Source organism: Aquarana catesbeiana, linkage group LG02 (genome assembly GCF_042186555.1).
Source record: "Aquarana catesbeiana isolate 2022-GZ linkage group LG02, ASM4218655v1, whole genome shotgun sequence".
Taxonomy (NCBI): domain Eukaryota; kingdom Metazoa; phylum Chordata; class Amphibia; order Anura; family Ranidae; genus Aquarana; species Aquarana catesbeiana.
In genome coordinates, this window is record NC_133325.1 from 28,291,064 (window position 1) to 28,309,120 (window position 18,057).

At 45.7% G+C, this 18,057-nt stretch overlaps 1 protein-coding gene across 1 annotated transcript in view; it reads left to right on the forward strand.

Annotated features, from left to right (window-relative positions):
• The window catches only part of LOC141126738 (FH2 domain-containing protein 1-like), a 94,154-nt gene that overhangs the window by 46,437 nt on the left and 29,660 nt on the right, over nucleotides 1-18,057 (forward strand). Inside the window, exon 2 of the mRNA XM_073612702.1 lies at nucleotides 16,231-16,824. Within this exon, the coding sequence (XP_073468803.1) occupies nucleotides 16,324-16,824 (501 nt within the window). The 5' untranslated portion in view covers nucleotides 16,231-16,323. The remainder of the gene's footprint in view (nucleotides 1-16,230; nucleotides 16,825-18,057) is intronic.

Genomic DNA, 18,057 nt, shown 5'->3' on the forward strand with positions numbered 1-18,057 from the left:
CTAAATAAATTGTGCAAATTCAGCAATAACAATCTTCCTGTGCAAGAAAACTCATGCAAAATACAATGTGCATCATACGCAAATTTGCGTCAACTGTAAGAACTACTACTGGAAAAATCTGTCGCCTCGGAACCACTGGTAGTTTAGAATTTTTTTTTTTTTTTTTGAGCTCTTACAAGATCTAAACCAGTACCTGTCAAAGTTTTCCCTAAATGGGATCTGTCGGTAGTCCTGCAATCCCTAGCAAAGAGTCCATTTGAGCCTCTGGAAGAAGCATCTCTCAGATGTCTCACTCTTAAAGATGTGTTTCTGATCGCCATTACTTCAGCACGCAGGATCAGTGAGCTACACACTGTCAATTAAGGAACCTTACCCGTCAGTGTTTATGGATAGAGTTATACTTAGAATAGACTCAAAGTTCTTACCCAAGGTAGCTTCAATACATAATCGTTCACAAGACATCGTGCTCCCAACCTTCTGTGCAAACCCATCAGAGGGAGAAGCAGACTTTTTTTTTTTTTTTTTTTTTTTTATATATGTTGGACGTCAAAAGGATTTTGTTATGTTACCTAGAAATAACAAAGGACTTTAGGCAAACAGACTCATTTATTTGTTCTTTTTTTGGGCAACAACAGCGGTTGCAGGCTTCTAAAGGTTCTTTAACCACTTCCCGCCCGCCCTATAGCGGATTGACGTCCGGGAAGTGGTTGTGTTATCCTGACTGGACGTCATATGACGTCCAGCAGGATAACATGCCGCAGCGCGCCCCCGGGGGCGCGCAACGCGGCGATCGGTGGAGCGGTGTGTCAGTCTGTCACACCGCTACACTGATCTTGGTAAAAAGCCTCCGGCGGAGGCTCTTTACCACGTGATCAGCCGTGTCCAATCACGGCTGATCACGCTGTCAATAGGAAGAGCCGTTGATCGGCTCTTCCTCACTCGCGTCTGACAGACGCAAGTAGAGGAGAGCCGATCGGCGGCTCTCCTGGCAGGGGGGGTCTGCGCTGATTGTTTATCAGCGCAGCCCCCCCGCAGATCACCCCACTGGACTACCAGGGATGCCACTAGGACCACCAGGGAAGGGGCAACGTGGATGGCCAGGTATGTACCCCATGGCCATCCACATGTGCCCAATCTGTGCCAATCAGTGCCCACAAATGGGCACTGATTGGCACTATTATGCCAAAGATCTGCCCAGCAATGCTATATCAGTGCCACCTGTCATTGCCCATCTGTGCCACCTGTCATTGCCCATCAGTGCCACACATAAGTACCCATCAGTGCCACCCATATATGCCCATCGGTGCCGCCTATGTGTGCCCATCGGTGCCGCCTATGTGTGCCCATCGGTGCCACCTATGTGTGCCCATCAGTGCCCCTCATCAGTGCCACCTCATTGGTGCCGCCGTATCAGTGCCCATCAGTGCAGCTATATCAGTGCCCATTATTGAAGGAGAAAGCGTACTTATTTACAAAAAAATTTAACAGAAACAAAGAAAAACTTGTTTTTTTTCGAAATTTTCGGTCTTTTTTTATTTGTTGCGCAAAAAATAAAAACCGCAGAGGTGATCAAATACCACCAAAAGAAAGCTCTATTTGTGGGAACAAAATGATAAAAAAATTGTTTGGGTACAGTGTAGCATGGCCGCGCAATTGTCATTCAAATTGCAACAGCGCTGAAAGGTGAAAATTGGGCTGGGCGGGAAGGTGTCTAAGTGCCTGGTATTGAAGTGGTTAGCCAGATGGCTGAAATGATCCATTCTGGAGGTTTACTCGCATGCTGGTCTGTCTCCGCCAGCGGTAGTTTGTGCACACTCAACCAGAGCGCTTGCGGCCACTTGGGCAGAGAGAACTGGAGCCACCCCTGAACAAATTTGCAAGGCGGCAACGTGGTCAAGTTTCCACCCCTTTTGTGGGCTGGACCTCACATTTGCCAGTGACCAGGCATTTGGCAGGAAGGTCCTGCAGGCTGTTGTCCCACCCTAAGATGGTAAGTCTCTGTTCTCCTCTCAGGTGCTATCCTAAAAGACGCCTTGGGAAAATTCAAGTTAGTCTTACCGTTAACTTGTTTTCCAGAAGCCTTTCAGGACAGCAACGACCTGCCCTATACGTTTTATGTACTATGATGTGGCTAATGTATGTGCTTATGTGTTCCACCCGGGGCCAGAAGTTCTCTTCTACAACTGATGGATGGTAGGGAGGTGCCTCCCTTTAAAGATTTGGAGGAAGGAGGTGTTTCCTGGTTTCCGATGGGAGGAGTCACGATCTCTAAAGTGCTGTCCTGAAAGACTTCTGGAAAACAAGTTACCGGTAAGTCTAACTTGAATTTTTTTACATTCTGCTATAAAACCAATCCAATAAAAACTTTAATCAAATTTTATCAATTTAGGACAATATGTATTCTGCTCCATATTTTTGGTTAAAAAAATACCAATAAGAGAGTAGTGCTTCATCTACAAACTATGGGATATATTTATTTTATTCGTACTAGCAATGGTGACGATCAGCGACTTATAGCGTGACTGTGATATTGCGGTCGAAATCTGACACTAAATTACACCTTTTTTGGAACCAGTGACACTAATGCAGTGATCAGAGCTAAAAATAAGCACTGTCACTGTACTAATGACGCTGGCTGGGAAGGGGTTAAACATTAGGGGTGATCAAAGTGTTAACTGTGTGCCTAGCCAGTGTTTTTTGTTTTACTATATTGTGTGGTGGAGGTGCTTTTACTAGAGGAAGGCATGGATCCATGTTCCTGCTTTTCAGGAACACAGATCAATGCCTTCCCTACTGATAAAACGTCTATCTGCCTTGTGTGTGGCACCCTGGTGTTTAGGCCGGGTTGCTCCAAAAATTACCTGCCAGGTATGGCTGCCTTGGCTAATTGTTGAGGATCAATTGATTTCACTCCAAATCTGTAATTGCTTCTCTCTTTTGTCGCTAGGTGGCCAAGTACTTGGTGGCATTAGATACGAGAAGGGTAATGCAAAGTCAGGTTATGGGTATATGGGGTATCTCAGCCAATGGGCAGGGGTTTTCTTAAATCCCTTGGTCTGCTGGGATAACCTATATATTTGGGTGGAGTCAGGTGATCGGTATTCTGTGCCACCTGGATAGCTGTCTAGGTGGACATGTGGTGTTTAGCCTGGGCTGCTAGGCTGAAGATTGGGCCTATCCCGGGCACATCTGGCTGCTAGGCTGTCTGAGGGCCTATTCAGAAGCAAGAGAGCAGCGTAGGGTTGGGATTGCGGCTTGCAGTCCAACCAGAAGTGACGGTTCTGCCGGCTGGAGAACCTGTCGTGGTCGGAGGTAAAGGGGAAGCTGTTGCCAGTAAGGGACCGTCCACCCTTTTACCAGGGACCACAACGAGTAACTGAAGCAAGCACCGGAGCAGTATTCTCACCAGCCGGGGACGGTGGAGAATCTGGAAACTTCAGTGGGTGTCAAGTCGGGGAACTAGCCAGTGGAGGGGATGCTTGCAGAGCAGCCTTGTGTGTCAAGCCAGGCACCGAGCAGGCCAGTGGGGTGAAGCTTGAGAAGTATCTTGAGTGCCAAGCTAGGGATCCGGCAGAGAAGCGGGGGTGACGCTTGAGGAAGTGTGGCTCTCGTTTCTGGGTGGACGTCATATAATGTTATATAACGGCGCCCAGAACTGCCGCTCTCGTGTGCCCATGGGCACGGTGATTGGTGGCGTGTCAGTCTGACACACTGCTACGCCGATCTCGGTAAAGAGCCTCTGGCGGAGGCTCTTTACCATGTGATCAGCCGTGTCCAATCACGGCTGATCACGATGTAAACAGGAAGAGCCGTTGATTGGCTTTTCCTCACTCGTGTCTGACAGACGCAAGTAGAGGAGAGCTGATCGGCTGATCTCCTGACAGGGGGGGGGTCTGTGCTGATTGATTATCAGCGCAGTCCCCCCTCAGATGCCCACCCGGGAGCACCAGGATGCCGCCAGGACCACCAGGGATTGCCACCACACTGGACCATTGGGTATGCCACCCTAGACCACCAGGCAGCTGCCAATCAGTGCCCATCCCCAATGCCTGCCAGTGCCATCAGTGTCGCCTATCAATGCCCATCAGTGCCACCTCATCGGTGCCGCCTTATCAGTGAAGGAGAAAACTTACTTATTTACAAAATTTTATAACAGAAACAGAAGGAAAAACTTTTTTTTTTTTTTCAAAATTTTAGGTATTTTTTTTTTATTTAGCAAAAAATAAAAAACGCAGAGGTGATCAAATGGCACCAAAAGAAAGCTCTATTTGTGGGAACAAAATGATAAAATTTCTGTTTGGGTGACCGTGCAATTGTCATTTAAACAGCGCTGAAAGCTGAAAATTTGGCTTGGGTAGGAAGGGGGTGTAAGTGCCCGGTATTGAAGTAATTAAAGACTATTGCCATAGGAGACAGCAATCCTACGCCTTTCCCTGCATGGCTGTCCTTCTGTTTGAAGTCCAATTTTTAATCTTGCAACTACCTAGGGGTGTCCTGGCCCTAACCCTCTCTCTCAAAGTTCTGTTAAGAGAAAAAAATCTGTTGCATTCAAGAAGTGTCTGGCGCCCATGCATCTACCTTGCATTATACCCACTATGCCATGCAACCCGCCACATACAGAAGGATGTCGGCTATCTCTAGCTCTGGAAGTTCTCATTAGACCGAAGGAGGCCTGGGACCTTGCTACATATACATTCTGCCTAACGATCAGCAGGTGCCAGCGGACATCGAGTCCACAGTACCCGCAGATCAGCTTCTGCTGTGTATAATCACAACGGGAGAGTGTCGCCAGCGGGCCCCTGTACTAGGTACATGATCCGGTGCAGAGTGGCCGCCCCATTGCAGTATATCTACGGTGGGGGGTCCGCAAGTAGTTAAAGTGGTTGTAAACCTCAGACATGAAATCTAAACAAAGAATATCCCTCTATAGTGTGTACTTCTCTTAAGAGCACAAAGTGTCAGTTAATTTGTTGCTTCTTTCCTCTATCAGCATGAATCACTCCTGACAAGTTTTCCTGACACCAAGAGAAAGATGGTGACAGGGGAGGGAGCTCCAGCTGATTGACAGCCTCTGCTCTGTTCCTGTGTGGAGGGGGGGGTGTTTCTTCCCTCCAATCAGCACTCGGTGCTCTCCTCACTGAACTCTGCAGTGTACCTAGCTCCCGGCCCCCTTTTTTCTAAACTTTATCATTCAGAACTTTGAACTGATGTAATGAAGAGAAGACTGCAGTTAAAGTGGAGGGCCACCCTGAAAAAAAAAATTCCAACAAAAATCCTAAAAAAATGAAAGAAAAAAAAATTTTTCCTAATCTGCCTCTTCCTATTCCGCGGCATGTTCTGCTCCTCGGTGAGCGGCCCCGTTGTTTTCTGGGAACTGTGTGTGTTCCCAGAACACCATGGGGCCATTCACAGATCGCCACGCCCTCGCGCGTGCGCAGTAGGAAACTGGCAGTGAAGCTGCAAGGCTCCACTGCCTGTTTCCCTTACCTAGGATAGCGGTGCCAGGACCCGAGGGACGGGTTGGCCATGGGAGGCCGACATCGTGGGCACCCAGGACAGGTAAGTACTTTTTTAAAGTCAGCAGCTACAGTGTTAGTAGCTGCTGACTTTTACTTTTTTTTTTGCCTACCCTCTAAAAAGCTAGTGACCCCATTGTAAGAATCCCCTCTCTTACTGTTCTGATGACAATCCAAAATTTCTGATTTTTTTTTTTTTTTTTTTTCACTTTCAACAATAAACAGGACAAATGAAGAGGATGACTCTCTCTAATGGGGTCACAGGCAGTAATAAAAACCTAATCCTTCTCCACTCTATCCAGAACTATAAAATAGATTTTTGCTATTTGTTATATTTGAATGGTGACCCAGATTGTTGTAAAATCCTGACAGAGGTTCTAGCCCTTCCTTCAATTCTTTTCATATTGAAATAAACTTGCCATCCTGGTGGTCCACCCATGGATTTACGGAGGTCCGCCACCTTCTTTCGTCCTGTACCCTTCCCCCGGCCTTCTTTTCAGGACACTCACAACGTTCCTCCTGCTAAATTTTTTTTGCTGCGCTCAGCTATATCATTTGGGTCTCTTCGCTGAGACGTAACGCCTTCTATCCTATAAAAAAAAAAACATATTTTTTCTAAACACCTTTGCCTCGATGCCCCTGGTGCTATCTCGATTATCTATTCTTCACTAAATGCTATAGACTCTCCTGCAGCTGCGTCTTATAAGTTATGGTGGGAACAGGACCTGGAGATCGCTATCCAGAGGACTGGAATAAGGCCTGGTCCTCTGTGCCTAAGTGCTCCTTCAACACGTCTACTCAAGCAGCTGCATATAAAGTTATTTTACGATAGTACTAGGTCCTGGCCAGAATCGCAAGCTCTAACCCATCCTACAGTGACCGGTGCTTCAGAGGGTGTGGCCAACAAGGAGATGTGGTCTTGTCCCTGCCTCACAGGGTGCTGGTCCAGGGTGTTTGGTCTATTTCACTCCTTATTCCATATATCCATACATAGGGAAGCCAAAACCACCTTGCTGCACTGCCCAATTCAGGGCTTGTTCTACCAACAAAAACTGATTTCTTATCTTGGTGGTCCTATGCTCTCCCCACCTTGCATCCGAGCAGCCTGGGTCTCTCCTAGGAACTATCTTGCTACTATCCCCTCTCCCTTCATTTCCTTTTTCAATCCTTTTTCTTTTCTGTCTTTGTTGCTGGACTTCAAAGTTCCCTCTTTCTTTTTTGTACCTCTATAGACCAGTACATGCATTACCCTCTGCAACCTGGGCCCCTGTTAGGTGGCCCTTAATTACCTTTTATGGACCTTTTGGTTTATCTCACTAGGTCACCCAGTGGACAGTTATCATTTATAAAAGTTCTTTGATCAGACTTCCTAGCCCACACCCTTCTGTTATGTTCATTGTGCAGTACCCCTGCATGGGTGAATATTTGTCAAAATGTTAGACCTAACATGGTAAGAGAGAGAGAGGGTATCATGCAGGCTTTTGTAGCATATTACGCGGACTTGTACTCTGCTATCCCACCGTATGACCACCAGATACTGACTGACCTGCTGGGCCCCCTTCACATCCCGGTGTTGCCCGATGAGGTGGTGGCCAGTCTTGAGGCCCCCTTCACGGACAAAGAACTGGCGATTGCTTTTGCATCCTTCCCTAACGATAAATCGCCGGGACCTGGCGGACTCCAAGTGGAGTGGTATAAGTAATATTTAGATGCTTGTCGCCCTGATTCCTATGACTCTACATGTACTGCTTTGAACAAGGGGGTTTACCAACTTCCTTCTATGAGGCACATGTAGTGTTATTGCCCAAACCTGACAAGGACCCACTCTGCTGTTCCTCATACAGACCCATGGCCTTGCTAAATATGGACTTAAAAATACTCACCAAAATGCTTGCCAACAGACTGATGAAAATTATACACCACTTAGTATCACCTGATCAGACAGGATTTATGCCCAAAAAAGCCACAGACATCAACATACGCAGAATATATACCCATACACAGTGGGGGCGTCGTCGTCTGGGGGGGCACTGGTGTTTTTTGACCTAGAATGAAAGGCCTTTTTCCATCGACTAGGGCTATATGACTCATATACTGCAACGCATGGGGTTTGGCCCTACATTCCTCAAATGGATTTTGCTGCTGTATGAACAAAATGAAAAAATATATAAATGCAGCGCTAAACAAAAATTAAAAAATTAACTAACACAATATATATTGGTAACATACTGACAACTGGTGACAACTGATCCTTCAGCGTGATAAAAATAACAACCACATGGGAAAAGTGGGAGGGGTAAACCTCACTGGCTAAAAATAATGTTCATAACCAAATTAAAGTTCATCAACTTAAGCAGCATAATCTTTCCGGTGTCAAAAAGGGAGAAAATCCACAGGAAAAATGGAAGGAGCAAATACGCTTACCAGAAAAGGTGGACACGTTCACCGTATGGCTAAGTGTCATTCAGGCTTGTGGATCCACCGATCCGGATAGATGCTTGCGGAGAAGCGTTAGTGGTAGATTTGAATGGTTCCTTTTGAGGCGACCGTGGACAGCCGTAGGGAACATCTAATATTCAAAGGATGGATGGGACCACCTTCACAACAGATGGATGGCTGGAGAATGTGGCTTTCACTAAGCCAGTGTGAGGGCATAGAGGAAATGGAAAAGACTCCACATAGTGTGTGGATCAGTAAAATCAGGTTTATTATAAACCCCCAAAAAATGAACAGGTTCAAATAAAGACAGCAAATGCAATGAGTAAAAAAGTGATCACAAGTAGAATAAAAAAGCGTGGTACCGGGGGACAGATGGCTTTCAGCGACCCGACATGTTTCGGACAAAGGGTCCTTCTACTGGGGCATACAGCCTATTGTCCGGTATCACGCTTACATCTATAACCATAATATTTATTTAAAATAGCTATCAGCTGTGAACGTCGTTGTGGAGCGGACTTCACAGCCAATAGAAAACTGGCGGTCTGTAGTTGTCCTGCGTCACTAAGACATGTGATCTGGCCGACCCAATCGGGGCCCCTAATGCCGAGTCGCATGTCGACGTTGTCCGGGATGATGTCATCACGCACTGACCCGTGTGCTCCAAGCCTCGATTCCATACCAGGAAGAGGTTGATGCAGTAACATGTTGAGGGACGGAATAACTCCGCCCACAACCAGATAGCAGCATCATTGCACATTTGAGTTAGACGCTCCTGTCCCGGCAGCTTCCTGTGTCAACGGAAGTGCCAAAGGAGGATGCGGATGTGCTGGCAGAACAGAACAAACAACAAATATTCAACTAACAAAAACTATTTAAAAAGAAAAAAAAATGGCTGTCTGCTTGGTGCCTTGTGTTCTGGCTGGTGGGCAATTGTTGTGGGGAACTCCACAACAATTGCCCACCAGCCAGAACACAAGGCACCAAGCAGACAGCCAGGAGCACCCCACAAACATGTCCACGAAGCCAAAAACATTTAACTGTCCTTGTATTACCCAACTGTGGATAGTCATGCAAGACCTTAAAGTCTTACATAAGATATCTCGCAGGGATATATATAATAAAAACATAGGACTGCATAGACATCTCCAAATGGTATATACATTGTGTATAAAGGTATTACCATCTGGAAACATATAAGGTCATCTATGAAAAACATATCAAGAATCATGTAAAAAAAAAATCGAGCATATAAAAAGAGGTCATAAAAAAGACAGGGAAAAAGAAATGGACTAAAGTGGCTAAACGTGTAGCCCCTGGAACATCCATGTTGTGAGCACATCGGTGATGGTATATACTATATGTCTGACGGTTCCAGCTATATTTTACCCAAATACACCTCTTGAAATCTCATGGCAGAATACAACATGGGTGGATCAAATCAACAATAGATTAAGATTTGTTGATAAATGCATTTAGGTCCCATTCAACATTCAACCCATCGGGGGAGTAGCTTTTTAACTGGAAAATCCAGAAAGTTTTGAGTCTAGACACCCCTCTAGTACGTGGACCGCCCCTCCAGTGTGGAATAAATTTGTCAATGATTTGAAACTTAGTGCCCCTTGGATTCTTATCATGGTGCTGAAGGAAATGACGAGGGACACCGATTAGTACGGCCTAATTTAATGGCAGTAATGTGTTCGTTTACTCGGGTGCTGAACGCTCTTATAGTGCGGCCCACGTACTGCTTGTTACACGGACAAGTAATGAGGTACACTATATAGTGAGTGGTAAAGTGTTTCATATGGTATACGTTGGAGGTAACCGAAGACTGGAACGTTTCAGATTTTCTATGTCCACAAAGATTGTGCATACAAACATTACATCTTTTACAGGGGTAATAACCCTTGGCTTCTGGGAAGAAAGATGATTTGTTGGGCACTTCAATGAGGGTTTTTAAAAAAGACTAATAGAATTAGTCGAACGAGGTTACAGACAGGGAATTTTAAACAAAAAAGAAAAAGAATATCTTGTCCCAGTAGGTCCACGGATCATTATCTCCCGAAAATACATAAAAATACCACAAGACCTCCTGGTAGACCCATTATAAGTGGGATCGATTCGATAACCTCTAGAATCGGCCGTTATATTGACTTCTACCTCCAACCGCTGGTGTGCAAAGTTCCCTCATACCTCCCAAAGATACAGGTGATACCATCTGCCGTTTGGCGTCTGTTGACTATCAGGATAATCTTATCCTGGTTACAGCGGATGTCACGGCATTATACACCTGTATCCCACACGCACTAGGCCTTGCGGCTGTGAAACACTATCTTGCCACCAATAACAACATTTCGCTGTCACAGCAATGTTTTATTATGGAACTTCTCCACTTTGCTACACAAACCAATTACTTCTGGTACAACAACCAATTTTTCTTGCAGAAGAAAGGCGTGGCACTGGGGGCTAAATTTGCCCCCAGTCTCGACAATCTTTTTATGGCACTGTGGGAGGAAGATGTCGTCTACCCATCGCAGCGACCAGACCTGTGTTTATGGGCCGATATATAGACGACATCCTCCTCCTATGGAAAGGTGATGAGGAAACCCTTCATGAATTCATGGCCACCCTTAACGAGAGGGGTATAGTCCTCACATATGAGATGAGCACTGTCTCTATTCACTTTCTAGATCTGGAGATATCCATAGCTGACCGTCGTATTGTGACCACCACCTTTTTCAAGCCGATGAACAGAAATGGGTACATCTCCACAAACAGTTGCCACTATGGCCCATGGCTTGAGTCTGTCCCACGCAGTCAATTGCTGCGTATCCACAGAAACTGCACAAACTCTTCCAACTTTGCAAAGTAAGCTCAGTTTCTGAAAGAATGTTTTGTAGAAAAAGGGTATCAATCGTCAGTTATAGACCAGGTGATTAACAGAGTCTCCTGTATTGATCGTGACACACTTATCACCGTGCGGCCTAAGCCAACCCCCGATGACAGATTCAAATGGTCGCTGTTCACACAGTTTTCAATCCAACACAGACAAATTTAAACACATTTTGAATCGTCATTGGAAGGTTCTAAAAAATGACCCAATATTAGGCCCAGTGCTTCCCACTAGTGCAGGTGTCCCTTTCAGAGGAGCTCCATCTCTACGTAACCGCATTTCACATAACGTCATTGAAGTGCCTAACAAATCATCTTTCTTCCCAGAAGCCAAGGGTTATTACCCCTGTAAAAGATGTAATGTTTGTTTGCACAATCTTTGTCATTTATCAACAAATCTTAATCTATTGTTGATTTGATCCACCCATGCTGTATTCTGCCATGAGATTTCAAGAGGTGTATTTGGGTAAAATATAGCTGGAACCGTCAGACATATAGTATATACCATCACTGATGTGCTCACAACATGGATGTTCCAGGGACTACACGTTTAGCCACTTTAGTCCATTTCTTTTTCCCTGTCTTTTTTTTTTTTTTTTTTTTTTATGTCTTTTTTTTTTTTTTTTTTTTTTTTTTTTTTTTTATGACCTCCTTTTTATATGTTCGATATTATTTTATTTTTTTTTTATGATTCTTGATATGTTTTTCATAGATGACTTTATATGTTTCTAGATGGTAATACTTTTTATACACAATGTATATACCATTTGGAGATGTCTATGCAGACCTATGTTTTTTTATTATATATATCCCTGCGAGATATCTTATGTAAGACTTTAAGGTCTTGCATGACTATCCACAGTTGGGTAATACAAGGACAGTTAAGTGTTTTTGGCTTTGTGGACATGTTTGTGGGGTGCTCCTGGCTGTCTGCTTGGTGCCTTGTGTTCTGGCTGGTGGGCAATTGTTGTGGAGTTCCCCGCTGGGTGTCCGTGTGGATTTTTTTTTTTTTTTAAATAGTTTTTGTTAGTTGAATATTTGTTGTTTTGTTCTGTTCTGCCAACACATCCGCGTCCTCCTTTGGCACTTCTGTTGACACAGGAAGCTGCCGGGACAGGAGCGCCTAACCCAAATGTGCAATGACGCTGCTATCTGGTTGTGGGGCGGATTTATTCCGTCCCTCAACATGTTACTGCATCAGCCTCTTCCTGGTATGGAATCGAGGCTTGGAGCACACGGGTCAGTGCGCGATGACGTCATCCCGGACATGTCTTAGTGACGCAGGACAACTACAGACCGCCAGTTTTCTATTGGCTGTGAAGTCCGCTCCACAACGGCGTTCACAGCTGATAGCTATTTTAAATAAATATTATGGTTATATATGTAAGCGTGATACCGGACAATAGGCTGTATGCCCCAGTAGAAGGACCCTTTGTCCGAAACATGTCGGGTCGCTGAAAGCCATCTGTCCCCCGGTACCACGCTTTTTTTATTCCACTTGTGATCACTTTTTTACTCATTGCATTTGCTGTCTATATTTGAACCTGTTCATTTTTTGGTGGTTTATAATAAACCTGATTTTACTGATCCATACATTATGTGGAGTCTTTTCCATTTCCTCTATGCCCTCACACTGGCTTAGTGAAAGCCACATTCTCCAGCCATCCATCTGCTGTGAAGGTGGTCCCATCCATCCTTTAAAAATTAGATGTTCTCTACGGCTGTCCACGGTCGCCTCAAAAGCAACCATTCGAATCTACCACTAACGCTTCTCCGCAAGCATCTATCCGGATTGGTGGATCCACAAGCCTGAATGACATTAAGCCATACGGTGAACGTGTCTACCTTTTCTGGTAAGCGTATTTGCTCCTTCCATTTTTTTTTCTGTGGATTTTCAATACATGAAGACCACTCATGCGATTTAAGTGTACCTACCACACACACTCTCCCTTTTTGACACCGGAAAGATTATGCTGCTTAAGTTGATGAACATTATTTTTAGCCAGTGAGGTTTACCCCTCCCACTTTTCCCATGTGGTTGTTATTTTTATCACGCTGAAGGATCAGTTGTCACATATGTTACCAATATATATTGTGTTAGTTAATTTTTGAATTTTTGTTTAGCGCTGCATTTTATATATTTTTTTTTTTTTTCATTTTGTTCACATTGTCACTATACTGTTGATGCTGGCTGCTATTCTATTCACATGTTTTTCATAGTAGCGCAACATTATTTGGTTATTTTTTGATTTTTGCTGCTATATGAGCGCCCGGTAGCGGCGGGGTGTCTGAGACTTTTCCAGTGTCCAGGGGCACCAGACAGGGGTGCCCCCTCTCTCCTGGTCTATTTGCACTAATAATGGAGCCCTTGGCGCTTGTACTGTGCTCCTCCTTCCAGATTCAGGGCATTAAGGTAGGCACCCTAACTGAAACCACAGCACTTTATGCGGACGACTTGGTTCTGTTTGTCGGTGACACCGGACCTTCCTTATAGGCTGCGTTGGCACTCAGGCAGATTCACACTGGTCTCTGGGCTCAAGGTTAACTGATCTGAATCCAAAATACTCCCCTTGCTCTCCCATCCTATCCCCGAACAAGCTGACCCCAACATCTCCCTACAATGGGTCTCCCGAATCAAACACTTAGGGCTCCAGATCACTAACTCGGTGTCTGACTTCATCAATCTTTAATATTTCCCTGCTGCTTGTTATAATGGCTAAGAAGTTTCAGGCCTGGAAAACCTTCCCCGTCTCTCATCGGGAAGCTAAACTTGATAAAAATTCTACCCCTTTTATTGTACAACCTTCGGAATTCCCCGGTTTGGATCCCCAAGTCGATCTTTAAATCAATCGATGCCATGATTTTCTCCTTTTTTGTGGCAGGGAGGAATACCCCATCTCAAATTGGCAATACTACAACAGCCATGGGGAGAGGGGGGCCTCACGGTTCCTAATTTCCACAAATACTTCCTGGCTGGACAGTTGACGGTGGCCCATCGCTCGCTGACTGCTCCTCCGGATGATGCCTCTGTATCCCTGGAAGTGGCCTGTGTGGGCTCCTACGAGGCGCTGTCTCATTTGGTATACAGGGGTCTAAAAGCTCCATACCCACTGACATCCTCCATGAGCTCAGTGATGAAGGCATGGTTCATGGCCCATGGAGGGCGATCGCCTAGCTCAACCAGACTTTTCCCTAATACCCCGCTGTGGAGGAACCCCAATTTAACCCACTTTTTTGGTTACCTAGACCCAGTGGTATAGACCAAATATGGTATCAAAGCCTTGCTCCACATTGTATCAAACGGTACTTTATTGTCATTTGATGGATTAAAACTAAAATATGATCTGCCAAACTCGCACACTTTTTCAGGTATATTCAACTGCGGCATGCTATTTGGTAGGGAGCCCCTTGACCTTGAGCCAAGTGACCTAACGTTACTAACCCACAGTGAATCACTGCAAAAAAACAGTTTCCTGCCTATATAAACACTTATTCCATGAAACAACCCTCCTGTTTGGGCCTTGCAGGAGAGCTTGAGAGGCTATGGCTCCGGGGCTGGACAGAGACGATTGGGACAACATGTGGGGGACCGCGTTCCAGTATCTAGCAGAGATTGATTCATTACAAATTCCTACACAGAATCTACCTCACCCTAGCTAGACTGGCAAAGATGTTTGGGAATGAGCACTCCCTGTGCTGGCGATGCGCTGCATCCTTAGCTAACTTCATTCATATTTTCTGGGAATGCCCACTAATTCAATCTTCTTGGCAAGCCATTGCCTCCTGTATAAGGTCGGTCACCTCAATTTCTATCCCTATGTCCATCAAAATATGTCTTTTACACTTAGTGGAGCCCTTGGCCACTACCAGGGCCATACGGACCCTTCTTACCCTGTTACTGTTCTACGCTAAAAAGCGCATTATCCTTTCATGGAAGAGCTCTCTGTTACCGACCTTGGAGTCTTGGAAAACATTGGTCAACAAGGCAGTACCCTTTTACAAGGCTACATACTTGAGCAGAGGGGCTCTGAACAAATTTGAGGTTGGGGGGGTGGCTTCCATGGACACGGTATCAGATTAACCACACTGAGACATAACCCAAGATCCTTTGTAGATATGGTAACATCTGCGTTTTTTTTTTTTTTTTTTGGGCTAGAAGATTAGTGAGGGATCGTAGAATTTTCACACTGCACAGTTGGGGATGGGCAACTCTCCTTAAATAGCCATGTCACTATGGAGCGGGGGGATGGAGAGCGTAACCATCCCATGGAGGATATCCGATAGAACACAGGGGAGCCGTGGAATTGTATCCTTGTGTCATGGTAGACTGCCTCCGGCTGGAGGTAGGAACGTTTGTGTACCTGTCTGGGCAAAGTTGGTGGGGGGGAAATGTATCACAAGTTTCTGTGATAACGTTTATGTTGTGTTGTATTTTTCTGTAGTGTACTGGCAAGTTTGTGACTGTTTGCGGCCCATGTTGGGTGGCTTGTTATAATATGAATTGTATAAAAAAAAAAAAAAAAAAAAAAAAATTAAAAAAAAAAAATGTTAGACCTATTACAATAAAAACTATTGTACCAGAAAGGAAACGTGCCAGTAGAATCTTAGTGCAGGTTTCCTGGCTCATGTGTTGTCATGTCTCTGACTGAAAACCTGTGTAGCGATGAGGGATTCTGTATTATCTCTGCAGCAGGCTTGTTCTGGGTCATTCATTTAGAAAGTACTTGGGCATCAGCCCAGCCAGGTAATTAGGATTTCTAAAGGAGCCCAGTGAGGGCAGCCTATGTATGTCTCTCATGGGTGGTGCATTTTATTGCATTCTGTAACTTGTGGGGTAATCCTGAAGGAAGGCAAAGTTTACCCCATACGCCCCATTTACACCTGTGAATGGACATCAAAGTCGCATGACAAACTGTACCCTACATTTTACAATAATAACCATTCCTATATGTGTGACTTAAAGTTAGATCGACTTTAAATTAGTTCATGTACTACTTTGGCTCAACTTTCATGCAACTTGAGGGCCATGGACTTCAATGTTAACCCTCAAAAGTTTCATGAAAGTCGTACCTGAAAATTTTACGTGTAACAGTGGGTCAGACTTTGGAGAGGGACAACAATTCACATCCAAGTCAAACCACTCCAAAGTCTGGCGATGTGTGTAAATGGAGCCTAAATTATGAAATGATGGTGACCTCAAATTATGACCACCTTGGGTAGGGGGGCTATGTGTCCTTTCCCCAAATCTGGGTTGAGATGTCCTGTGACTCACTAAATCCACATGTATCAGGGGTGTTCATGAGTTCAGGGTACATTCTACTTTCGTACAGGAACGTACAAGTTGTGGTTTGTTTTCTGACTTGTAATTCCTCTTCTTCCTCCTCAGGTTGATCTTCGGTCACCATGAAAATGCCCTGATTGACCCTGTTTTTATAGAAATTGCTCCCAAGTTACCCTTCTCTTGTTTGCCCTGGGGCAGATGGATGAGACAGCTCCTGTAAACATGGTGACCTCCAGAAATGCTCCTTCACCATCAATACCTCCATGCCCACCTCCACTTCCACCTGGTGGCCTTCCCACACAGCCACCGCCTCCTACGTCATCCACCGGAAATTCCAATCCCCCACCACCACCACCTCCGGTAAGATTTTTGTTACCCCCACCTCCCCCTCCGCCCGTGCGAGGCTCCTTAATTCCTGTGTCCATCAACCATACGTCCGTTTCCTCCACCACCCCTTCTGCCCCACTACGTTTTGGAGACCAACGCAGACCCAAACTGCGCAACTTCAACTGGGACGCTCTGCCTGTGGAGCGAGTGATGGGAGGACGCAACCTCTGGACCTGTGGCCCTCAGGGAACAAGCCTACAGATAGATGTTGCACACATGGAAGAGTTGTTTGGGCAGAAGGAGGAGCCACGCAAACTGAGGGGGCAACGAAGCTTCAAAGCACAACCGGTCCAAGGGGAAACTGAACCAGAGGTGAGATGTGGTGAAATGTTAAAAGTTCATAATTGTAGAATTATTTGCTGATCTAAATTCTTAGTAATTCTTCTTCTTTTTTGATTTGAAGTGGACCGCACCTCTTTGAAACCCCATGTGGGATTTAGAGGGTGACCCCTCTAGTGATCTAAAGCTCTAAATAGAGGAAGCGGGACTTCCTTCCTTCTACTGGTGACCCCTCTAGTGCAGTGGCGGCTGGTGCTCAAAATTTTTTTGGGGGGCACAAACAAACTGAAAAATACGGAACCCGCCCCCCATCAAACGCAGCCACCTGCCAACAACCTAGGCTGGGGTGAGGTACAGGTGGTAGCAGGCTGATGATACGTGTTGTATCGGTGATTCCCCCTCTCCCCACCCCTGTACCAGTTCTGGGGGGGCCTCTCCTATGGCCAGCCAGACAGTGATGAGGACGAGCAGCAGGCTGGTGCCCAGGAGGATGAGTCTGCTCCTCCGCATGGTCTCTGCTCAGCCCTGTCCTCCGCCGCCCTCTGCTCACCTGTCTCCCAGAGCACAGACAGCCTGTGTCTGCCCGACCATCTTCCTACCCCCCCCCCCCCAACCCCCCTCCCTGGGCTCTCCTCCCAGGGACATGGACCACCTTCCTCCAGTGCCATCATCCGGGGCTATACATTGCTCCATCACCGCCACCGAGTACTGCCCCCCCCCCCTACTATTCTACGTATACCGCTACCTGCCTTATACATCCCCCATAAGCGCCAGGCATCCAATAGGGTTGCCCAGCGCTTTGGCCAATCAGGAAGCAGGTCTGAAGTCCTGCCTCCTGATTGGCGGAGAGGAAGGTTAGTGTGGAAATAGCAAAAATTAATTTGCTATCCATCACACAATTGAGTGGGTTTAGGGTGCGCACTCTGTGGCCCGAGCCCACCCTATTTTGAAGCCTATTAGAGCCTCTGGCTCTAATCAGGTGCTTCAAAAAGTACCACCCTCTCCATCGGAATCCATGCGTCCTGAAAGGGGTCGGGTGCATGGATGGGGGCGGCGCCCAGAGTGCACGGGCCGCCGCTGCTCTAGCGATAAAGATCATGATCTATATAGAAGAACGGGGACCTCTTTCCTCCTGCTGGTGCTCCTTCTAGTGAGATAAAGATCTACAGTATCTCTCAAAAATGAGTACACCCCTCCACGTTTTTGTAAATATTTTATTATATCTCTTCATTTGACAACACTGAAGAAATTACACTTTTGCTACAA